We start from the raw sequence: 25,574 nt of genomic DNA, 5'->3' as shown, positions 1-25,574 counted from the left end.
ATGATCTGATGCGGATATCCCTGGTCAGATTTTCATCCTCCTTTATCGGGATTTTCGAATTGGATCGGATCGCAAAACAGGACCCGTTCGGAAATTGGATTAGTCTGAGATATATTGCATATATCGATTTCAATCGGACCCTTGTCACATATTCAATAAAATGATCCGAATAGAATTGAATCAGGGCTAGAGAATCCGGTGGATTCAAATTCAAATTCGGATAACACAGTTCTGTTGTTCCCTTACTGAAATATACGTGTGCTCCGGAGTCGACCCGGCCAAGTACGGATTCCGGCACGGCATCATAGTCGAATCCATTTGGATTTGCTCCTCACTCCTCACACCAACCTGAATTGCACTTTCCTGCCACGCAGAGATATGTCTGATGTCTCCCCTCTCTCTATTCATTGGAGTTCCAGTTGACGTCATACCACCCATCATCTCAGAAATCTCTCTCTCTCTCTCTGCTTTTTTTATGTCTCTCGGTGAGGGCCTAATAGTGGCCCCGAGCTGTGAGTGAAAACTGTGTGGACGTCTTCCCTAGTTGGGAGTTTCGTTTCAAGATTGAGAATCTAAGGTCTCTTATCTCCCTTGTTGCAGTTAGCCAGTTTTTCTTTGAAAACTTCATTTTAATGGTGCTATTCCTTGAATTACATGTGTATTTATGCCAACTCCTGCGTTGTTTCTTTTTTGTTTCCTGGCGATGGAACCCGCAGGTTAACAATGAGAGCGAAAGGTGTGGAGGACTGTCTCGCATGGGCTGCAAGAGATGAGTCTGGAATTCTTTCTCCCTTCAAGTTCAGCCGCAGGTAGCACATGACTTGGTGCATCTGGTTTTTGAGATTTTTCTCTCTAATTGAGCTTGGTATTTCTTATTCTTCTGATCATGGGGTAATTTGGAATTTTATGTTAAAAGATGAATTTCTGATGAAACAGTGATGAGATTGAGTTTTGCATGTTCAAATCATGCCATAGGGATTGATGTTATTACATGCTATTTGTCGATTCAATGAAAAAGATTGCTGTATATCTTTATTGCTTAACATTCATGTTCTACTTCCTAAAATGTGTATCTCATAAATATCAGTGTGTTCTGTTCCTCATGATCTCTTTAACTTACTTTCCTATCTCACTACATTATGGTGCATAAAACCTAAAGGTTGAAAATTCACTAATCTTTGTATCATTTCTTCTCTTTTTAAAACTAATTGATATTTGCATAGTAGTTGTGGCGTATGCATGCCATTGCCAGCCTGCTTTCATATGCATTAGGCAGTATTTCATATATGTCCTTCTATAAAGTGGAGTACTTGTGGTATTTCTTAGCTTTCTGCCAAAATTTATTAATTGAAAACCCCGCTTTAGTATTTCTGCAAGGATTGAACATATATGCATTTGGTGTGTATCATGCATAACTGGGTTGTAAACCTCATGCAATTAGTTATATGTCAACTTCCCCTCAGTTTGTTCTCAGATGGTTCATTCCTACGGGACAAAAAGGATCACAAAAGCTTGATACAGTAAAAAAGGGTAAAAAACCTTGATACATAAAAGCAAGGTTTTCAATTTATTTCTGCAGGAATCGGACATATATGCATTTTGGTGTGCCATAGCAACTTTTTTTTTTTTGGGACGAACCAAAGATGAATATTTTCCTTTGCTTGAGGAAGAACAGTTGCTATCATTAGTTATATGTCAACTTCCCTCAGCTTGTGCTCAGATGGTTCATTCATATGGGAGAAAAAGGGTCGTAGAAGCAAGAATATTTGTTCAGATGCAATAATCTCTCCATCCTCAGAGCAAATTGCATATGATATTGGATATGTTTAGCTCTGTTTGCTCTTTTATTTTGATCGGTGCAGTTGAAGCCTTATTTCTCAAGTCATAGTTAGCATTGTAAGCCACATTTCTGACTTCCCTTTTTTCCAATTTTGATGTCATGTCCTTTCCTTCACCTTCCATGTTATAAAAAGAGACCCCAAGAAAATTTTCTAACTCCACATTCACATGACTTGTCTTCATGGGTCTTCTATACTTTGATCCTTGTCTTCATGGGTCTTCTATACTTCTCTTCTCTGAAGAGAAACAGTGGATCAACAATCTAAACTGCAACTAATAAATACTCCCCATCTTTCCAGATCAGCCCAGAAAACTAAAAACCTATTAAACAGGAGACCAGGTGACTCAGTAACAACTGAAAAATAAAAGTATCTAATATGAAACATTCAGAACCCTGACAACCAAGGGATTGGAATACATGTTGTTCTCTCTAAAAGCATCCTCGTCTATGGCTAGACCTCTCCTTAAGCTCACATTCTGAACTAAATCCTCAGTTATGGTATTAGGGGATCCTTTTGCTGCCTGCATCATTGTTCTCTAAACTATCAAATATGTCCTTGTGTTTTCCACAAGCATTTTTCCAATTCAGAATGATAATTATTGTTTCCTTAAAAAAAGCACTGCTATGATTTTCCATCTGATTGATTTCTGGGGTGGATTACTTGAATACCATAGAAAGCAATACTGAGAGGATTTTACTGCAGTTGGTCGCTAAATTGTTTATGGTTATGTATTGATATCTCCTCAATTTTCTATTTTCACATTGTAAATATGAGACACTAATTTTTTCTATGAACTTATAACAATCCCCGCCTTTCATATCCAAATATGAAATGGACGGTAGCTCTTAATCTAAGAGCTGGACCTGAGGATCGCTACCAACAAAGTATTTATGCAAGGCTACTTCTTAGAAAGACCAAATTCTCCAGGAAATATGGACCGTGTTCTCTAACTACATAGGCCTCCTCATCTCTTGCAATGCTAACAGCTCGACCCCTCCCAAAAGAGTGAGATTGGTGAGATTTTGAGAGATCCCCTTTCAACTTTCTTCATCGGTTCCCATGGAAAAACCGGTGCCTAGTCGATTTTGGGTGACAGTAGAGTGCCTAGTTGTCTAGGCGATAAAAATTTTATGATATAAAAAAATGAACTTTTGGTTAGTTCCCTAGTTTTATATACTATTCAGCATGTATATTAATTGAAAAATTAGCAATTCTCTTTATTAAGAACATCAAATTTCCTCTAAAAATGTGGTAAATCATCACATCTAAAAGATAAAAATATTTCACATATATTAATTTCATTATTTTCAAAAATAATACTACTATAATAAGTATTTAATAGAGCAATTTCATATCATTTAGCAGCTAAAGAAGGTTATTAACTTTATATGACAAATATTCAACATGGAAAGTAAAATAGAAAAAACAAGGATGGAGTTTCTGTTTTATTTAATTAGAGAGAGAATATAAAAAAGAACATTTTATAATTCTATTCTTTTTTCCTCTTTCTTTCTTTCTTTTTCTCTCCTCAAAACCCTTTGATCTTTTAAATTTCAATAGTAAAACATTAAAACAAAGTAAAATTGATACAAATAGCATGTAATAAAATGTATTAACACATATATTAATATGATACAGCAATATAAATGATATTATAAAAGGCGATCGCCTTGTCATTTTTGTCGCCTAGGTGACACCTTGACAACTATGACCATTACATTACATAACATATTTAGTTACAAACTAGAATTTGGATTTATCTAGATTCTTGATCAGTGTAGTTGATTTTACCATCCTCTGCTCCCCCCCCCCCCCCAAAAAAAAACAAAAACTGAAACTCTTACTCTTTTCGTTTTCTGGGGCATCATTTGCCAGAGTCAGATCGTGAATCTATAAAACAGAGAAGACAACAGATTTATGGGTGTATCAAAAGTGACAGTCAACACCCTAGGAAAGGTATTTATATTATTATTAGTGAAAGGACAAATCTGTCCTTAATATTCAAGAGATAGTGTACAAAAGAATAAGAGAAATCTAATGTACAACAAAATATAAAATTACAATTATAGCCCTCTTAGCTTTCTTTATCTCTACACTCCCCCTCAAGCTAATGCCTAGGAATGAGCATCAGTTTGTCCATAAGAAAATTGTATCGGGCCCTATTCATTGCTTTTGTCAACAACAAGTTTGCAAGTTGAAGGCTAGAGGACACGTGTGGAAGGGAGAAGATGCCCGCAAGAAGGAGATTGCGAATGAAATGGCAATCAACTTATATGTCCTTTGTGTGCTCATGAAAAACAGGATTTGATGCAATCTTAATGGCACTAATATTGTCTACAAAGAGAGGAACTGAAGGTGGATGCTCATGTAGAAGATCATGTAGGAGAGCCTTGAACCAGATGATTTCACTACACACTAAGGACATGGTTCTATACTTAGCTTCAGTGGAAGAGATACAGTAGATTGTTTCTTGCACTTCCAAGAAAAGAGTGAGTCACCCAAGAAAACACACCAACCCGTAGTAGATCTCCGTGTGTCTGGGCAACCGACCTAATCAGCATCAGCATAGGCAGTATGACAAATAGCGAATGATGAAGAGAAGAATAAGCCATGAGATAAAGTCCCCCATACATATCTAATAATCCAATAGACTGCAAACATATGTGGTTGGTGTGGAGAGGATACAAACTGACTTACAACCTGAACTGGATAAGATATACCTAGCCGAGTCATAGTAAGTTAGATTAGACAGCCTACCAATTGGCGATAAAAGTAGGATCTTCAGGGGGGGAACTATCTTCCTTACTGAGTTTCAAAGTAACCTCTAAGGGAGTATCAATTGTCTTGGAATCAGTTAGGTTAGCCATTTTGACAAGATTGACTATAGAGTTATGACTAACCTCTAATCCCAAAAAGTAAGTCAAGGGACCTAAGTCCTCCATCTTGAAGGATTCACTGAGAAGTCTTTTCAAAGCAACAGGTTCTTTTGCATCACTTCTTGTAATGATGATATCATCAACATAGAGAAGAAGTATGACCACTCCTTGGTTCTGATGCAAAGTAAAAAGAGAGTGATCGAGGAGCTCTGGATAAAGCTAGGCATTAATGATAACAAAGCGGAATCTCTCAAACTAGGCCCTAGGTGCTTGTTTGAGACCATATAGGGATTCCTTGAGGTGTCATACAAGATGGGGATTAGTACAATATCCAGGAGGAGGCTTCATGTACACAGTTTCCTTCAACTTTCCATGTAGAAATGCATTCTTCACATCCATGTGATGGATCTTCCATTGTTTAGCTATAGCGATGGCTAACAGAATTTGAACAGTAGTCATCTTTTCCACTAGAGCAAGGGTATCCTCATAATCTACCCTATACTCCTATCTATAGCCTTGAGCAACGAGTCTAGCCTTGTATCTATCTAGACTCCCATCTGACTTTAACTTCACTGAATAAACCAGCGGCTACCAATAATAAAAGCTTTAGCAGGTGCTTTAACTACTTCCTAGGTGTCATTCTCAAGGAGAGCTTGGATTTTAGAGTCCATGGAATCCTTCCAATGAGGGATTGCTACAACTTGCTGGTAAGACTTAGGGATATCTGTGGTGGACAAAAAAATAGAAAAAAAGAGCTATGATTTGGAGAGAAACGATAGTGGTTAGGAGGTCGAGAAACTCTAGAAGAACGATACAATGTGGGTGCACTGGGAGAAGTAGGTTCAGATATGGGGACAAAAGAACTTACAAGAATGGATGGAGTGATAAAACTAGTAGTTGGTGGTGGAAAGGAAAGAGGCATAGGAGCTGATGTAGGCCGTTCCTTCTTGAAGTAGGTTTGAAATTGCTACAAAGGTGATGTAGGAACTCTTAAAGAATTTGTAGAGTCAAAACTGTGTAAGTAGAGGGAGTGGGTAATTTAACAATATGCTCAAAGAAAGATACATTTTCAAGAAATATAACATTGCGAGTGTTAGTAAACTCTAGCAAATTCTAGGTTGAAGTAGAGAAGAAGAAAGAAAAGAGAAAGAAGAAGAAGAAGAAGAAGAAAGAAAGGTTCGGCCAGACTAGAAGAGAGTCAAAATCTCTCTCCCCTAGCTGACCCACTTGTATTTATTCAAAAACATAGAGTTACAGGAAAAACCATTTTGTCCCTCATAGAAGATGGGACACATAACTTAAACTCAGATACAATAGACCTTTCGCTCTCAAGCAGATAATCCAGAATGACCAAAATACCCCTGACTCGAGCATTCTAACACTCCCCCTCAAGCTGGAGAGTATATATCATATAGTCCCAGCATGTTACAAATGTAATCTATTCTTCCCCGAGACAATCCCTTTGTGAGGAGATCTGCCCACTGATTTCCTGAGCTCACATGAGATGTGGTTATCACCCCACTTATTACTTTATCTCTTACAAAGTGACAATCAACCTCGATATGCTTAGTTCTCTCATGAAAGACGGGATTGGAAGAGATGTGAACAGCAACTTGGTTATCACAGTATAATTTCATGGGTTTGTCAATTGAGAATCCCATCTCTTGAAGCAAGTTCTTCAGCCATACTAGCTCACATGTGGTATGGGCCATAGCCCTGTACTCTGCTTCTGCACTACTTCTTGCCACCACTGTTTGTTTCTTGCTCTTCCAAGTTACAAGATTGCCACCAAGGAAGGTACAATACCCTGTAGTTGATCTCCTGTCTGATATAGAACCAGCCCAGTCAGCATCTGTGTACCCTACTATCTCAAGAGTTCCTCCACTTTGGTATAACAAACCACGACCTGGAGCACCTTTTAGGTACCTAAAAATTCTCAGAACAGCTTCCCAGTGAGGAACCCGAGGATGTTGCATAAACTGGCTCACCACACTCACAACAAATGATATATCTGGTCGGGTAATGGTCAGGTAATTCAATTTGCCCACCAACCTTCTGTATCTTCCAGGATCATCAAACTCTTCACCCGCATCAACACTCAGTTTGGCATTGAGTTCCATAGGAGTCTCTGCTGGTTTAGCACCTAACAACCCTGTTTCTTCAAGTAGATCAAGAATATATTTTCTCTGACATAGGTTGATCCCATGTTTTGACCTCGCAACCTCTATTCCTAGGAAATATTTCAGCTTCCCCAAATCTTTCGTATTGAAGTGATCCTGTAAGAATTTCTTCAACCTGTTGATTCCATTGCTATCACTCCTAGTTATGACAATATCATCCACGTACACGACTAGCAAGATTTTCCCATCCTTTGAGTTATAGCTGAACATAGAATGATCAACCTGACATTGTTTCATCCCAAAGGCTTTCATCACTTCACTGAACCTGCCAAACCAAGCACGTGGAGATTGTTTCAGTCCATAAATTGCCTTTTTGAGCCTACACACTTTGCCAGACTCCCCCTGAGCAACAAACCCTGGTGGTTGCTCCATATACACCTCCTCAACTAGATCACCATGCAGGAAGGCATTTTTGATGTCAAGTTGTACAAGAGGCCAATCATACATAGCAGCTAATGAAATCAGCACCCGAACTGAACCAATCTTAGCCACAGGAGAAAATGTCTCCATATAGTCCACACCATACATCTGAGAATAACCCTTGGCCACCAACCTCGCTTTCAATCGCTCCACACTGCCATCAGGAAGATACTTCACTGTGTAGACCCATTTACACCCAACTGTGTGCTTTCCGGAAGGAAGAGCGGTGAGTTCCCATGTGTGATTATGTTGTAGAGCAGAGAGTTCTTCTTCCATGGCTTGCCGCCACTCTGGGGAGGCAAGAGCTTCCTAGACAGTCTTGGGAATGGGAACAGATGAGAGTAATGATATAAATTTGCAATGAGAAGCAGAAAGGTGAGCAGTAGAAACATAGTGTGAAATGGGGTGAGAAGTACAAGTACGTTTACCTTTTCGTAGAGCAATAGGAAGATCAGGATTTGAAGGAGGAGCAGTAGCAGGATTTGTCGACAGGGGCTGAAGTGGAGGAGGGCCCGATGCACTTCTGCGGGTATACACTTGAGTGATTGGCGGCTTCTCAGTAGTAACAGGCATAGGATGTGCATCTGCAGTAGAAACAGGAGCTACTGGAAGGATGTCCACAACAGGTACAGGAAGGGGAACCACAGAGGGAGAGGAAGAGACCCCAGCATCTGAGAAGAACGGAACTGACTCAAGGAAGGTGACATCAGAGCACACAAACGATTTATAGGATTTTGGGTTATAACACTTATACCCTTTCTGAGTCCTTGAGTAGCCTAGAAAGATACACTTAGTAGCTCGAGCATTTAGCTTGTCTAACCCAGGCCCCAAGTGTTGAACAAAACAAACACAACCAAAGATTCTTGGGGTAAGAGGAAATGGAGATAAAGTGGGAAACAACACGGAGAAAGGGGATTGATTTCCAAGGATTGACATGGGCATCCGATTGATCAGAAAACAGGATGTAAGAACAACATCACTCCAAAAATGTTTTGGGACATTCATATTAATCATCAAGGATCGAGCAGTTTCAAGAAGATGTCGATTTTTTCATTCAGCTACACCATTCTGTTGTGGGGTGTAGACACAAGAAGTTTGATGAATGATCCCATGATGTTCTAGGTATTGCTGAAATGGTGAGGAGTTGTATTCTTTGGCATTATCGGAGTGAAGAATTTTAATATGAACACCAAATTGAGTGCGTATTTCAGCATAAAATTTTTGAAAAATAGGGAACAACTCACTACGATCTTTCATAAGATAAATTCATGTCATCCTTGAAAAGTCATCAACAAAGATTACAAAATACTTATACCCATTGTATGACACAACTTTAATTGGACCCCATACATCGGAATGAACTAAAGAGAAAGGACTTGAGACACGACTATCAACTCTTGGACTAAATGAGACTCTATGATGTTTACCCAATTGACATGACTCACAATCTAATGATGAGAGATGACTCAAGGAAGGAACCAGTAATTTCAAGGCCTTGAGAGAAGGATGACCAAGTCTGCAGTGCCACTGAAGAGGAGTAAGAGATGACTGAAAAGCTACTGGAGGACCACCACCATCAAGGTAATATAATCCACCTGCTTCATGCCCTCCACCAATCTTCCTCCCCGTCTTGAGATCCTGAAACACACAAGAAGAAGGGTAGAAGGTTACAGAACAATTAAGAGACTTGGTTAATCTGCTGACAGACATAAGGTTAAAAGGAAACTTAGGAACATATAAAACAGATGATAAAGGCAAGGAGGAGAGATTAACATCACCAACACCACAGATAGGAGATGTAGAACCATTAGCAAGTGTAACTGTTTGAGGTGTGGAGGAGTGGGAAAGGGAAGAAAATACATCATGAGCCCCAGACATATGGTCTGAGGCCCCGGAGTCAATGATCCAGTGTGAGTCTTTGGAAGCTAAGCAAGTCATACCTGAATGGGCAAGTGTAACGGTGTTCTGCTGAGATGTTTGAATGAACTGCTCATATACTGCACGTGGTACACTCACCATTTCCTTCTCAGAAGCACAAGTAGATGTGGAGGGGATTGGGTCAGTTTGCTGACTTTCAGTAATTGTGTCACTACCCTTAGTCCTAGCATGGTTAGCCCAAGTGTTGTGTGTACCACGCAAATCATAGCAGAAATTAATTGTGTGCCCCTCTAAACCACAACGTGTACACTTTCTCTGAGTATAACTCCTTCCTCTTCCCCGACCTCCCCCTGAGTTTCGACCTCCAGTCCGACCACTAGCCCTGCTAAACATGTGACCACCACGGTTGCTTGGGAGTCCATTCCTGACACCACCACTTCTATTTCCACGACCACCCCCTTTAGTCACTACCAAACCAGATCTGTCAGAGAGAGAAGAATGTTCTACCGACTCAATGGATGTCCTCTTAAGATGAGCAAAAACTTCTTCAAGTGAGGGAAGAGCAGATCCTCCCAATATTTGTGCTCTGACAGGCTCATACTCAGCCTTCAACCCCACAAGAAACCTTGTCACATCAAGCTGCTCACGTTGCTGTTGTTGGATCTGAACATCTGATGTTAGAGGATGATACACATTAAGCTCATTACGAATGTTCCTCAAACTTGCATAGTACTCTTCTAAGCTTTGACTCCCTTGCTTCAAATTGAAATACTCTTGGTACAACTGATACACCCTAGTTGTATTGTCTTGTCCAGAGTACAACATCTTAGCATGATCCCAGATTTCCTTAGCTGTATCTAGGAACATGAAGTTCACACTAATCTTTGGTTCCATGCTGTTCCAGAGCCATGTCATTATCTGTGCATCTACTTGTTCCCAGTCACTGAACCCAGGGGAATCAGAGGGAGGTTTCTCCTCTCTTACATGTTTTACCTTCCTCTTGGCCTTCAAGAACACCTCCATAGATTTTGCCCATGGTACATAATTCTCACCATTCAACTTGATGGATGTAATTTGAACACTTAGATAGTCTGGAGAAAGCATGACACCTATTTTGTTATCATTCCCATTTTCAAATGAAGCCATCTTAATTATTTCTCCTTCAAATATACAACACAACCTCACACTCTTTCACAAGACTTATCTCACTTATAACACCACCAATTCCAGCTTCTTTAAATACACATTACACACCACACACTAAGGCTGAAATCACTCAGTCTTCACATCAAACACCTGGGCTGCACACTGCAGAACCATTCACCATCAACACACTAAGACTGAAATCACTCAGTCCTCACATCAAACACTTGGGCTGCACACTGCAGAACTGATTACACACAAGGTATAGGAGATCACTTTTAAATATTTTGAAACATAGATACACCAATCACCACGACACAACCACCACCAATCTACTGCTGTTGTGAACTTCAGCAGTCGACAACTTTTCTTTCAACATACATACGAAGAGAAATGCAGAGGAACACGACTGAGATGCATATCAGTCACACTGAGCACCACCACCACAACCAACTTTTGAAACAAAAAAGAAACATTCACAGTCCCTTGGACAAACAACAGTAGTGTTCATACCTGTCCACATTCAGCCCTCTTCGATACTGAAGTATACCACTCCAACGACCACCACAGCAATGACCGGAGGCATCCTCACCTCCAGGCCCACAAAACGACAGCTCCTTTTCAGCTCCTTATCGAACCTCCACTCAAGTCAGTCGAAAAGGAAGAAGATGACTGTGAAAGTTGGTGGCAAACCCAGAAGGAGAACAGCAGCAAGAAAGAAATGAGGATACGACCTTACAGCTCTGATACCATGTTAGTAAAATCTAGCAGATTCTAGGTTGAAGTAGAGAAGAAGAAAGAAAAGAGAAAGAAGAAGAAGAAGAAAGAAAGGTTCAGCCAGACTAGAAGAGAGTCAAAATCTCTCTCCCCTAGCTGACCCACTTGTATTTATTCAAAAACATAGAGTTACAGGAAAGACCATTTTGTCCCTCATAGAAGATGGGACACATAACTTGAACTCAGATACAATAGACCTTTCACTCTCAAGCAGATAATCCAGAATGACCAAAATACCCCTGACTCGAGCATTCTAACAGCGAGAAATCCAAATGTAATGGGCCGTAGGATCATAGAAAAGGAAGCTCTTGTGACTATAGCCCATAAAAGCACACAAAGCTGCTTGAGCAGTTAGCTTAGTGCATTCATGGGGCGGAAGGTGAACAAAACAAACAATCGAATACCCAAAGCATGGAGAAGTTTGAAGGATGGTGAAAAAGAGACTGGAAAGGAGAGGAGTTATCTAGGACTGATGACGGAAGAAGGTTTATGAGATAAACAACAATGTTGGCCGCCTCCACCCAAAACCAGGAGGGTACATGGGAAATCTTCCAAGAGAGTTTTGACTACACTCAAAATGTGTCTATTCTTTCTTTTTGCTATTCCATTTTGTTTTGGAGTATCGAGAAAAGATTTTTGGTATTGGATACCTTATTGTTTCAAGTAAGCTGGAAAAACCTCATCAAAGTACTCTCCCCCTGAATCTGATCGTAGGATACATATCTTAGCTTTAAACTGAGTAGCAACTGAAGGGATGAGAGATCCATCGTATGGACGCCCAAATCTTCCGGAATGAAGGGGGCGAATTTCAAAAATTTTTCTCTCCCTTCAACTGGGAATCGCATTCCCTATTTAGAAAATCATATTTTCAAGGACCAATCTTGAACCATGAACTGAACCAGATCTAAACCAAAAGAAGTAGGAGAGAGGTATACCTGATACAGAGAAATATTATCTCTCAATGGAGGTGTTCACGCCCAAGGAAGGATCCAAAGACTGCTCCCACTGAAGATGGCGCAGTGCAGGATGGAGCAGAATCAGTAGCGTTCTCCAAGAACCTGATCCTTCGTAAGAATGGCTGGATGGCACGTGAGCACTGCTTCCAATCAGTCCTTTCACAAAGGGCTGATATCAAGATCGAATCTTGATCTCTCCCACAAAGTTGGAGATCGAACTGGAGGTCTGGCAGCGGCAGGAAGGAGGCGGCAGGAAAGAGTTTTGCAGAGATTGCAGAAATCTTTCTTCTGTGATTTCAGCTCTGAAGACTAGAGAGCTTTTCTCTCTTGTGCTGTGTGTCTAAAGGCTGCTGCCCCCTCCTCCTTTTATAGGCTTAAAGGGATCAGCTCCTAATCCCATTAGGAGTTGCTGATCCAAATCATATTTGGATTAGAAGTCCTTTTAAGTGATAAGGGAGAACCCTTATCTTATTTGTAGATTAGATCAGCCCTCTCCTAATCCTATTAGGAGGCTCCTAGATCTAAATCTTATTTAGATCTTGGACTCTCTGAGTGGATAGGGTCAAGGCCCAATACTATCAACTGATTTAATCCCAGATCCGCCCCTCATTTAAACTAATCAAATCAGCCCAGTTCGAAATGGGCTTTAGGCCCATTAAGGTTGTGTGCTCACTTAGCCTTCCAAACTGCTGCCTAGTTGGGCTTCCTTGTATGGCGTGGGACCCAAACATTGATCTACACATCAGCCACATGGGTTCGGCCCAGCCTTTGTTACAAGGCCTGGCCGAATACACTGCTATGGACAATGCACCCCCTGAAACCCATCACATGGGCTCTATGGGCCCAATACTTACCCTAAGTGGTCCCTGGGCCAAGCCACCTTGTAACACCCAGGGACTGTGGGCAAATGCAAGATTAGCTCATCAGGTATTACCCTCAATGGTCTTACACTTGACCTCTCAGCCCATAATGATCAAACATTGCCCGACAAGAGAGGACCTCTCCCTCAGCTGCAAGGAACAGTGTTGCATTCTTTGCTTATATGGATCCCGGGAATTAAAACCTTTTGCATACATTTTAGAAACCATAATATATATACTTTTATATCTCATATAAAATATACTTTGCAAAACAAATCTCAACGATTGAAATCGGCTGCCGGCAGTCTTGGTTTCCATCAATGAGAGTGCATCCCCGATCATTACCTTTGTCTGACAAAGGGGCTGATCCTGTCACTATGATCACCCACTCAGATGAATTCTCGGACTGTCCCAACATACCCAGGTTTTGACCCCTGCTAAGGATCTCACTGATTGGTACATCAAAGACAGCCCAATCCGACACCTAGTGCAGTATCATAATCGAGTCTAGGGGTCGGGTGTAACTTTCCAGTTTTGCCCATTAATCTCCAAGGTCCAGGGCAATACTGGAAATCTGGTACAGTTCAAAGATTCAATTAATCCTACACTGTATGTGCCTAGGGTCTCACCTTGGCAGCTGAGACAGGCCAGCCCAACCGACTTGGTGGCACAACAGTGTCAGCCTTATCAGGATAGGTCTCCCCAGACCGACCCACTGGCTGTGAACATTCTAAACTAACACGAGTCTCATTAAGTGTCCAGTTTAAGGGTATTACACAAAAACATACCAAGGGAACATGAATCAAATATGTACTTTTATTCATTTACAATAAACTCATAATGTACATCATTCTGATTGAAGCTAAGGGCATACAAAACTGTCTAACAGCAACTTGTTCCTGAAATAGTTTGAATGTAGAGTATACTTCGGATTTTTTGTGAATGAAATAAATCCAAGTAAAACGAGTGCAATCATCAATGAAAGTCACAAAGTACTTGTATCCCAATCTAGAAATAATTGGAGACGACCACACATCACTTTGTATTAAATGAAATGGGACTGTTGCATGCTTAGAATGAGAAGGGAAAGGTATAATATAGCTCTTGCATACACAACAAGTAATGCAATCTTTATTTAATATTCTTAAGAGAAACAATTGAAGTTGGTAAACTACTTGAAGTAAATAAATAATTAATTTTCTTAGAAAAAGGGTGACCAAGATGTCCATGCCACAAGTGCTAGGCATTATTACAATTTAAAGATTTAAAGCTAGTAGTAGTAGAAAGTAAACACGAAGTGGATGCCGAAGGAGATTTCTTCTTCTCGAACTCTAGAGCAAACAGCCGACCCAGTCTAAGCCCCTTCTCCTTCACCTCCCTAGTTTGCTGATCTTGTATCAAACAATCATCAGAAGAAAATGAGATAGTATTACCATTTTCCACAAGTTTGTCAAAAGAAATCAATTAGTAGTTAATTTATGAACAAATAGGTCTTGGGTAGGTGGAAGTGAGAAGACTTAGAAGTGGATAAGTGTAAAATCATCACAACCAAGAATATCTAACTTTTCACCATTTGCAGTAACAATATGTATATTAGGAAAGTGGGTTTTTGGGAACTAACCAAAGGAGGCCCCTATCATGTGATTAGAGGCACCTAAATCAATGATTCAAAGATGATTTGATGAAGGATAGTAGGTAGGAGACCTACCAGACAGATCGATAGTAGAGAAGGTGGAAGAGATTGCCGAGGACATAGGCTACTGAATCTTCTCTTCTAACATACCACTGGAGGTGTCACTCTGTGAGGCCAATGGAGCATTAGTGGATGAGGCATCTGAATTCTCTACAGAGGTCTGATAAGCCTTATAGAACCCTTTCTTCTGATTAGATCCACCCCCTTTTGGAGGTCAAGTGGGGCATTCTATAATGATGTCCCTTTTGCTTGCAGTGAGTATATGTTCTTCTTCTTGTAATGTGAGATGACATGTCCAAATTCTTTGTATTCATAGCACTGAATTCAGGAAAAATCCTTCTTCCCCTTAGGCTTTGTCGCAAGAAAAACATCTATATTGGGGTCCTTCCATCAGTTGTAGTCTGTGTAACCAATCTCTTCTGAAAAGCTTCCCAAGGATAGTATCAAGATTTGGAAGTGCCCTTCGGCTAAGAATATTAGACCTAACATCTTCAAATTCAGGTCTGAGATGATGCATTAAGAAATGCATAATTTTTCTTATATCAAAACATGCTTTCATAAACTTCACACAAAAATTTGAAGGATTTTCACCCATGTGTACTAGTTTGTACTCAGTCCAAAGGTTAATGAACCCAACATAGTATTCTTGAATTTTTTTCTCTCCTTGATGATAATAAAATTTGTCAACTTCTATTGGTATTGTCTAGAGAGATTCGATTGCTGATAAACTTTCTCAAGGTGCCGATACATCTTATATGCAGTTCGGTACCCTCTCATAGAGATGGCAATGCTAACCTCAACAGATCTAAAGATTCATGATGCAATTTTTGCATTATCAAATATCAATCTTCCATTAGTTTAGGGCCTTAATGTCTGAATCATTAGGTTTAGATGTAGTTCCATCTAAATATCCTCAAAGTCCCTTTGCCTCAACATGAAATTGAAAGTTGAACTTCCACAAAGCATAGTTCAACCCATTAAACTTGATAGGAAGGATATCCATTCTTTTAGAAGCCATTAAACAATAAAATAACAGTGCTGGCTTTCAAAAAAAATACCAGATTTCAAATCAGAAATGAAAGAGAAGTACCTTTCAGCCGAGTGTCCAAAAAAGGAAACTGTAGCGGTAGATTGATCCAAACTGAATGAGATCACAAAGCTCCTCTGGGCGATGTTATGTCCCAGAAACTTTACACACAATTCTCAGACTCACAGCAGAATTCACACAAGTCAAATATCAACAAAGAAACTGGTATTCATTCAGAGGAAAACATTAACAGTAACAGTTGGTCGGTTCTTCGAGAGACCGCCGTCTCTCCCAATCACTCACAGTATTTTGCACTCAACCAAAGCCCTCCTTCCCCATCCCCCAAAGACCCTTCTTATATTCTTCTGACAGCATAACTGACTTCCCCCCCCCCCCCATAAATGCCCAGCTGGCCTAGTTATAAATGCCCAACACTCTTCTTATTCATAACTGACATAGCTATAAATGCCTCAAGACTCTTCTTATTCCCTTCTGACTTCCTCTATAAATGCCCAGCTGGCAAGCCCCATGTGTTCAATTATTTCCCCCCTTAACCGATTGCTGCCCTTTCCCTTTTCCTAGCATACGTAAGGTTAATTGGGGGCCTATCATTACCCGCCACCCGAAGTCTAACCTTGTCCTCAAGGTTAAAATGAGGAAATTGGTCTCGAAGCAAGTCAAAAGGCTCCCAAGAATCTTCAAAATCAGGTAGGTCCTGCCAATGAATAAGCACTTCCAAACCAGTGACTCCAGGCATAGTGGATGGGCGCACACCGCGCACTGATATGTCCCTGCACAGGCCAAGCAGTAGCATCGCCCAATGCACAGATGCACTGCCCACAACTTTCATGGTTATAGAAGTAAGAGAGCCTAGCAATTGCATCCACAATATCAGTTGACTTGTCCATCACAATTACAGCAACTGTCCCTAAACCCGTTTGGACAGCCTTGAGTGCATCATAATCCATCAACACATCATCACATATGTGCTTTGGAATCAGTGGAACAGAAGAACCCCCTGGTATCACTGTAAGCAAATTATCCCATCCACCTCTAACTCCTCCACAGTGCCTCTCTATCAGGTCCTTCAATGAAATACTCATCTCCCCTTCAACTGCACAAGGCTTATTCACGTGGTGGGAGACACAGAATAGCTTTGTCCCAGAATTGTTCTTCCTGCCAAAACTAGCAAACCATTCAGGACCACACCTTAAAATGGTGGGGGAAACAGCCACAGTTTCAACATTTGTAACAGTTGTTGGACATCCATATAGCCCTGCATTAGCTGGAAAAGGAGGCTTCAACCTTGGTTTTCCTTGTTTTCCTTCAAGGCTTTCCAACAACGCCGTCTCTTCTCAACAAATGTAAGCATCAGCTCCATAGTGGATATGAACATCAAAATCATATCCAGATCCACATGCATTTTTTCCCAAAAGTCCAGCTTGATAAGCTTCCCTCCTTGCTTTCTCAAGGTTTTTCCGCTCATTTACATACTCTCCCCTTATGTAGATATAAGCAGCAGTGGCCCGCATACCAACCCCTACAATTAGGCAACCCTCTAGTAGTTTATGTGGGTCATGGCGCATAATTTCTCTGTCCTTACATGTTCCTGGCTCACTCTCATCAGCATTGACAACAAGATAAGAAGGACGGCCATCAGATACTTTTGGCATGAAAGACCACTTCAGGTGGAAAACCAGCTCCACCACGGCCTCAAAGACCAGATTTCTTCATTTCATTGACAATCCAATCAGAGCCCTTAGGTACCAAGTCTTTGGTTCTATACCAGTCACCCCGCTTCATGGCACCGTTCAGGAAAGGGTCGTGCAACCCATTAACAAATGCTGCTTCAAGGACTGATTCTGGCAGGTCACGTAAGGGAGCGGAGAGCACCTCAAATTGGCGATGATATCCCTTAACAGTAGAAGACTGATGTAACGAGAAGAGCTGCTCCTGTAAATTACCCTCCTGAGTCGATCGAAAATGTTCAAGGAGGAGCTCTTTGAATTCTGTCCAACCACGAAAAGGTCGCCGACCATCTTCCTAGTAATACTACGCCAATGCATCACCCTCTAAACAGACAACTGCAGCACGCAGACGCTTTGCCGGAAGCAATCCATTAATCTCAAAATAGCGCTCCACACGAAAAAGCCAGCCATCTGGATTTTCCCCATCAAAAATAGGTAGCTCCAACTTCCGAGGAAGTGAATCAGGAGTATGTTCCGGTACCGGCATCGAGGAAGACGTTGGAAATGCCGCACTCTTCCCTTTGTCAGCCGCACGACTCGATGCGACTAAAGGAGGAGCAATGTCAGTCGTGGACAAAGGAGCTGAATAGGCCTGTTGCTGAAGCAACAGATCAAAACGTCTCACCAGATCTTGAACGCCTCCTTCTAGAGATTGTACCGAGCTTTCAAGAGACGAGATCTTCGAAAGTCCAGCTGCTACCTTTTCTGGATTGAGTTGCTGAATCTCATTGCGTAAGCCATCCATCTCCACACGAAATTCAGAATGCAGAGAAGTCAAGCGTTCTTCGAAACCCTCCACCTGCGATGCCACTTCCTTAACTGTCACCATGGCCGAGGAAAGACGAGCTTTGATACCACTGTTATGTCCCAGAAACTTTACACACAATTCTCAGACTCACAGCAGAACTCACACAACTCGAATATCAACAAAGAAACTGGTATTCATTCAGAGGAAAACATTAACAGTAACAGTTGGTCGGTTCTTCGAGAGACCACCGGCTCTCCCAATCACTCACAGTATTCTGCACTCAACCAAAGCCCTCCTTCCCCATCCCCCAAAGACCCTTCTTATATTCTTCTGACAGCATAATAGACTTCCCCCCCCCCCCCCCCCCCCCCCCCCCCCCCCCCATAAATGCCCAGCTGGCCTAGTTATAAATGCCCAACACTCTTCTTATTCATAACTGACATAGCTATAAATGCCCCAAGACTCTTCTTATTCCCTTCTGACTTCCTCTATAAATGCCCAGCTGGTAAGCCCCATGTGTTCAATTATTTCCCCCCTTAACCGATTGCTGCCCTTTCCCTTTTCCTAGCATACGTAAGGTTAATTGGGGGCCTATCATTACCCGCCACCCGAAGTCTAACCTTGTCCTCAAGGTTAAAATGAGGAAATTGGTCTCGAAGCAAGTCAAAAGGCTCCCAAGAATCTTCAAAATCAGGTAGGCCCTGCCAATGAATAAGCACTTCCAAACCAGTGGCTCCAGGCATAGTGGATGGGCGCACACCGCGCACTGATATGTCCCTGCACAGGCCAAGCAGCAGCATCGCCCAATGCATAGATGGTGAATTTGATGCAACCGCAAATTAGATCGTGAATTTGATGCTAGGAGAATCAAAGAACAAATGTCTCTTTACAGCAGATCAGATCGTGAATTTGATGCAACCGCAAATTAGTCAGCACTATTTGTGGATGAATTATGTTAAGGAAATATGGGATAGTGTTGCTGAAACCTATTCACAAAAATTGAATGTGGCTAGGGCTTATAAGTTAAGAAGTGATGTGAACAATCTAAGGTAGGGGGAGAAACCTTTAGCAGTCTACTTCTCAATGCTGAAATCCTTGTGGCAAGAGATAAATCTCATGGAAACAGTTGTCTGGGAAAGTACAAATGATGCAGAGACATATAGAAAACTAGTTGAGAGGAATAGGGTTTTTGAATTTCTGACAGAGTTGAATCCAGATATTGATATTATCAGACATAATATCGTAGCTAAAGACAATCTATCTTTGTCTCAGGCTTATTCCATGGTGAGCAGTGAGGAGAGTAGGAGGATGGTTCAGGTTCAAGGGACTATTCCAGTTGACCATTTTGCTAATATGGGGTTGAAACATAAGATGACTATAGGTGGTACAGGGAAGAAGGAGGTTATATGTGAATATTGTAAGAAACCAAGATATACAAAGTATAAATGTTGGAAGCTACATCCAGACCTTCTTCCACCCCGTTTTCAAAAGTAGGTCGAAAATGGGAAGACTGGGAGTGCCAATGCAGCCATAGTGTCAGCTAATGATAGGAGTGCCACCGATGAGAAAGCTGCTAGTGAGAAGTTTAGATGTTATGAAGGTAGAGTATGAGAAATATGATAGGATGATTAGCCACCTTGAGAGTGCAACCACCTCCTCCAACTCTTCAGGCAATCCAACTACGTCTGCATTTGCTCATTCAGGTATGTACTACTGCCAACCATGCAGCCATCTTAGGTAATCATAGGATCCCTTGGATTATTGATTCATGTGCTTTTGATCATATGACCAACATTTCTACTATGTTTAGCTCTTATGACTTACTTTCTGGCCGTGATAAGATTACCCTAGCCAATAGCTCTCTTGCTCCTAACTCTGGCAAGGGAGTCATCAATGCCACATACTCCCTTTCCCTTACTTCTGTCCTTCATGTCCCTAAACTGCATATAATTTGATGTCAGTAAATAGCCTAACTAAATCCTTAAACTATAGTGTAACCTTCCCTTATTGTGTTTTCTTCAGGACTTGAAGTCTCAAAAAGTGATTGGGAGTGGCCATGAGGCAAATGGAATATATCTGCTAGATACTCCTGGACAAAGCCAAGGACAACCTAAAAGAGTTGCTTTTGGGTCTACTTCTACATAATCTTTTAGTCATGTCATGTTATGTCATTTTCGTTTGGGTCATTTACCCTTTTCTGCTTTGAGCCATTTATTCCCAAAGTTGTTTAAGGGAATTAACTTGTCTAGTCTTCTTTGCGAGTCATGTGAGTTATCAAAACATTGTAGAAGCACTTATCCTTGAAGTAATAAGAGGTCCTATTTTTCCCTTTAATATTGTGCACTCTGATGTGTGGGGGCCATACCACTTGCCTTCTATGGGTGGTTATTGATACTTTATCTTGTTCATTGACGATTTTTGTCGGTATACTTGGTTATTTTTTATGAGATCTCGTGATGAAGTTCCCAAGCTTGTAAGACAATTTCATGAATTTGTTCTTATCTAGTTTGATACAAGAATCAAGATATTTAGGTATGATAATGCAAAATAATCATTTGAGAGAAACCTAACCTCTTATCTCACTGACTTTGGGGTCATCCACCAAAGTTCGTGTTCGTACTCCGGAACCAAATGGAGTAGCTGAGAGGAAGAATCATTACATAGTTGAAGTTGCAAGAAGCATTTTGTTTGCCTCACATGTTCCTACAAAGTTCTGGGGGGATGCTGTTCTCATTGCAATATACCTAATCAATCGTATGCCATATAGAGTTTTGGGCTTTAAGTCTCATTTTAATCTTCTTTATCTAGATAAGGACCTTTTTTCTTCCCCTTTGTCTTTGGATGTACCTGTTATATACACATTTTTAGTACCTAGAAACATAAATTTGAACCAAAGGTCCATAAGTGCATTTTTCTTGGTTATGCCTCCACACAGAAGGGTTATTGCTGTTTGATCCTAGTAGTGGAACTTGTTATGTCTCAATGGATGTCACTTTTGTTGATTCCACTCCTTTTTATGGTTCATCTCAGGGGGAGCATCGTTCTCAGGGGGAGTATTTGTCACAGTTGTTTGCACTCCCCCTTCTAGTTCATAAAAGGGTATGGACAGATGGTAGGCCCATTAACCCAACTCTTGTGCAAGGATTCCTTTGTCTGGACTAATACGGCCCAAGCCGCATTCAATCTCCTAAAGCAATCTCTCTCCAGTCCACCAACACTTGCCTTACCAGACTTCTTTAAAACCTTTATTATTGAATGTGATGCTTTTGGGAGTGGTCTAGGTGCTGTTCTTATTGCAAGCGAGCCAGCCAGTAACATATTTCATCAAGGCCCTTAGTGGACAATCCTTATGTAAATCCACATATGAAAGGGAGTTAATGACAATTGTTCTTGCAGTCCAGAAATGGAGAGCCTACCTAATGGGTCGTAAGTTCATTATCTGTATAGATCAAGAAAGTTTGAAACACTTGCTTGAACAATAAGTCCATATAGAGGCTCAACTCAAATGGGCCTAAAAGCTCATGGGATTTGATTATGTGATCGAGTATAAGGCAGGAACATCCAATAGAGCAGCAGATGCCTTATCTCACAGATAGGTTAGCTTTGGAAAACACCACATCCAATCAATCTTATGCCATATAGAGTTAGATGCATGATCCACTAAGTGTATCTTCCTTGGCTATTCCTGGACCTAGAAAGGGTATAAGTGTTATAACCAAGGTTTCATATTTCGATACGATACGATACGCCCTGTTTCGGACGTATCGTATCGTATCTTTAAAGGTTCGATACAAGATATGGTGGAAAATTGGCGGTATGATCTTTTTTCCACCGTATTAGACCTGTGTCGTATCGTATTGTATTGGGCCGTATTAGGGGGTGTATCGGGCATTTCGACCAATACACTATGAAAAAGATACGACCAAAAACTGAAAAAAAAAATAAAGGGTGGAAACAAGCCTCTTTCCCCTGAAATAAGCCTTCTTTCACCCCAAATAGCTCTAGAACTCTAAACCTCATTCCTAGAGTGCTAAATATGCAAAAATTTGCAACAAAACAAGCGTGAATTGTTATTTTTTTGAAGATTTTTCAAATTTTGAAAAATATGGCAAAAATAGTTAAGTTTTTTCAATTTTTTATAATATCTTGTGATTTCTTTTTTTTCTTGAGTGCTTAAATCTATGTTGATCTACATTTCTTACATTCAAAATCACAATTTTTTTGTGTTATGAATAGATGGATCTATGGATTTATCTATCTTATCCATAGATTAATTGAAATTTATTCTTTATTTATTTTTTATTTTTTATATTTTTAGAATTAATTATATTTTATCATTTGATCACAATGATTGAATATATTATAATTCTATTGATGATCTATCATATTCATAGAGCAATTGAAATTTCTTTTTTAATAATTATTTTTTTTTATTTTTACATTTTTAGAATTAAAAATAAATAATAATTAATTATATTTTATCATTTGATCACAATGATTGAATATATTATAATTCTATGGATGATCTATCATATCCATAAATCAATTGAAATTCCTTCTTTAATAACTATTTTTTGAATATATTGTACAATGTTTATTTGTTTTTTATAATTTTCAAAATAAAAATTAAATAATAATTATTAATTATTTTTTCACTTAGAAATTGTGCCAATGCATGTTTTATGGTTGGATAGGAGAGTTGGGTTTTTCCCATCCCATAAAACTTGAGAATTATAATTTATAAATTATAGTTAAGCATAGGTGCTTTAATGAAATTATAACTAACTACAATGTATTTCTTCATAAAACCACTAAGATATATTAATTTAATGTATATATACCTCTTTGAGGTCTAATATTTAGTGTTATTGTTGTATTTTTATGATTTATTGAAGTATTTATTAGTGTTTCCATGCGTATCTTAATTTTTCTCTGATACACATGTGTATCCAAGGCATATCTTGATATGTCTCTTAAAATGGACTTTCCGATACACTTGACGTTTCCAATACTTTGAACCTTGGTTATAACCTGACGTAGCGTGGAAGCAATGAGAACCGGAGCTGGCTATGCAAGCACCGGGCGTTCGCTAGCACCTAGCGAAAACACCGATTTCTCTAGGAGAGAGAAAAAGGTGGCGAAAATAAGAAGAAGAGAACTTGAAGAAATTCTGAAAATCTGAAGTATGAATTGATGAATAACTTTGGGAAAATAACAGTATTTATAATACATTTGGAAATTGTAAAAGAACTAGGAAATAATAACTAGGATAGATCTAAACATCTAATTTGATAGGATCGAACTCTCCTTGGTTTGATCTCCTCCGTCCGATCTCCCTAGGTGCATGGATCTTGGATTATCTTGCTAATCTTGATGCTTCTTGGAGTCTTTCTTGATAATCTTGGAAGAGTCTTGTTCTATCTTGGAAGAGTCTTGCATTATCTTGCTAATCTTGGAAGAGTCTTGCTAATCCTGGATTCTTGGATCCCTTGCTTATCTTGAATTCTTGGATCTTAGTTAACTTATCCTTATCCTAGGAGCTGCCGCCCCTAGGGATGAGATGGGCCTTGTGATGGGCCTCCATCATAACCCCAGTTTTTGATGAGAGCTACACGCCTGCTAAGTGCATCAGCCACTTTATTTTGCTGTCCTGTCTTATACACAATTTTATATGGGAACTTGTCTAGGAAAGCAGACCATCTGGCATGTAAATCACTTCTTAATTGCTTTTGCCCACTAAGATATTTTAGGGCTTGATGGTCAGTGTAGAGAACAAATTCTTTTGCAATCAAATAGTGTTCCCATATTTTCAGGGCTCTAACCACAGCATAAAACTCCTTGTTATAAGTAGACCACTTTCTCCTGGCTTCACATAATTTTTCACTAAAGAAAGCAATGGGTCTTTTCTCTTGGGACAATACAGCCCCTATGCCAACTCCACTGGCGTCACATTCAACTTCAAATAACTTATTAAAATCTAGCAAGGCAAGAACAGGAGCAGTACATAACTTTTCTTTTATGAGAGCAAAACTTTGCTCTTGTTCTTCTCCCCATTGAAATTTCCCCTTTTTCAAGCATTCAGTAATGGGAGCCATGATACTAGTAAAATTCTTAATAAAACGCCTATACAAGGTTGCCAACCCATGAAATCGCCTGACATCTGTGACAGTGGATGGGGTCGGCCACTCCCTAATGGCTTTCACCTTTTCCTCATCTACTTTCACACCATCCTCGCTTATAATAAATCCCAGGAATAATAAATTATCATTCATAAAGATGCATTTCTTCAAATTAGCATATAATTTATTTTCCCTCAATGTTTTCAGGACCTCCCTAATATGTCCCACATGCTCAATGATAGATTTACTGTATATCAAAATATCATCAAAATAGACTACCACAAATTTACCAATGAAGGGGCGCAATACCTGGTTCATCAGCCTCATGAAAGTGCTGGGTGCGTTGGTTAGTCCAAAGGGCATGACTAACCACTCGAACAAGCCATCTCTAGTTTTGAAGGCTGTCTTCCATTCATCTCCGGGACGGATCCTGATTTGATGATATCCACTCCTGAGATCTATTTTTGAGAAAACTACAGCTCCGCTTAGTTGGTCCAGCATGTCGTCCAGCCTAGGAATGGGAAATTTGTACCCAATGGTGATCTTGTTAATGGCTCTGCTGTTGACACACATTCTCCAACTGCCATCCTTCTTAGGTGTTAATAAGGCAGGTACTGCACAAGGACTCATGCTGATTTGAATGTCACTTTTTCAATAATTCTACTTTTTCTCGTAAGATTTCATTCTTCTTAGGACTCATCCTGTAATGTGGGAGGTTAGGTAGACTAGCACCTGGGACAAAATCAATATGGTGCTGTATATCTCTCATGGGAGGGAGTTCATTTGGTAACTCCTCTGGAACTACATCATTAAATTCATCCAGTAGTCCCTGTATTTCAGCTGGAATTGTATTTTCATCATTAACAACTTCTCCTTTTACTACTAACAAATGTATCTCATGAGTATCCTTACATTCTTTAACAAATTCAGCATGATGATGGGTGATGGTAAGGAAATTCTTTTCATGTGCCTTTGGAGTATTTGTAATACTTTTTTCTGCTATGGGTAACAAAGTATAACGTGTACCTTCTTTTTCAAGTTGGTAGGTATTCTTCCTACCCATGTGCCTTGCATTTGTATCAAATTGCCAAGGCCTCCCTAACAAAACATGGCAATCATCCATATCTACAATATCACAATATGCTTCATCATGGTACTTACCAATTGAAAAAGGTACCTTGCAGCGTTCTTCCACTCGTACGTCGCCTCTTTCCTTGATCCACCCAATTGTGTATGGGTTGGGATGTTTTTCAGGAATCAGCTGTAATTGTTGGATGACATCCCTGCAAATAATATTTTCCTGACTAC

The 25,574-nt window shown here is 40.1% G+C and overlaps 1 protein-coding gene and 1 pseudogene across 1 annotated transcript in view; one reads left to right on the top strand and one right to left on the bottom strand.

Annotated features, from left to right (window-relative positions):
* Positions 1-276: 276 nt before the first annotated feature.
* CAD1 (cinnamyl-alcohol dehydrogenase) overlaps positions 277-25,574 on the top strand; it is an 84,591-nt gene continuing 59,293 nt past the window's right edge. The window contains exons 1-2 of the mRNA XM_088892787.1: positions 277-577; positions 717-809. Of these exons, the coding sequence (XP_088748913.1) occupies positions 724-809 (86 nt within the window). The 5' untranslated portion in view covers positions 277-577; positions 717-723. The remainder of the gene's footprint in view (positions 578-716; positions 810-25,574) is intronic.
* On the bottom strand, positions 16,084-18,228 carry LOC148789935 (NADH dehydrogenase [ubiquinone] flavoprotein 1, mitochondrial pseudogene; annotated as a pseudogene).

The sequence above is a fragment of the Nelumbo nucifera genome, chromosome 8, assembly GCF_055504915.1.
Source record: "Nelumbo nucifera cultivar China Antique chromosome 8, China Antique-T2T, whole genome shotgun sequence".
NCBI lineage: Eukaryota > Viridiplantae > Streptophyta > Magnoliopsida > Proteales > Nelumbonaceae > Nelumbo > Nelumbo nucifera.
Note: the sequence above shows the minus strand (reverse complement) of the source record. Positions and strands in the feature narration are given on the sequence as shown.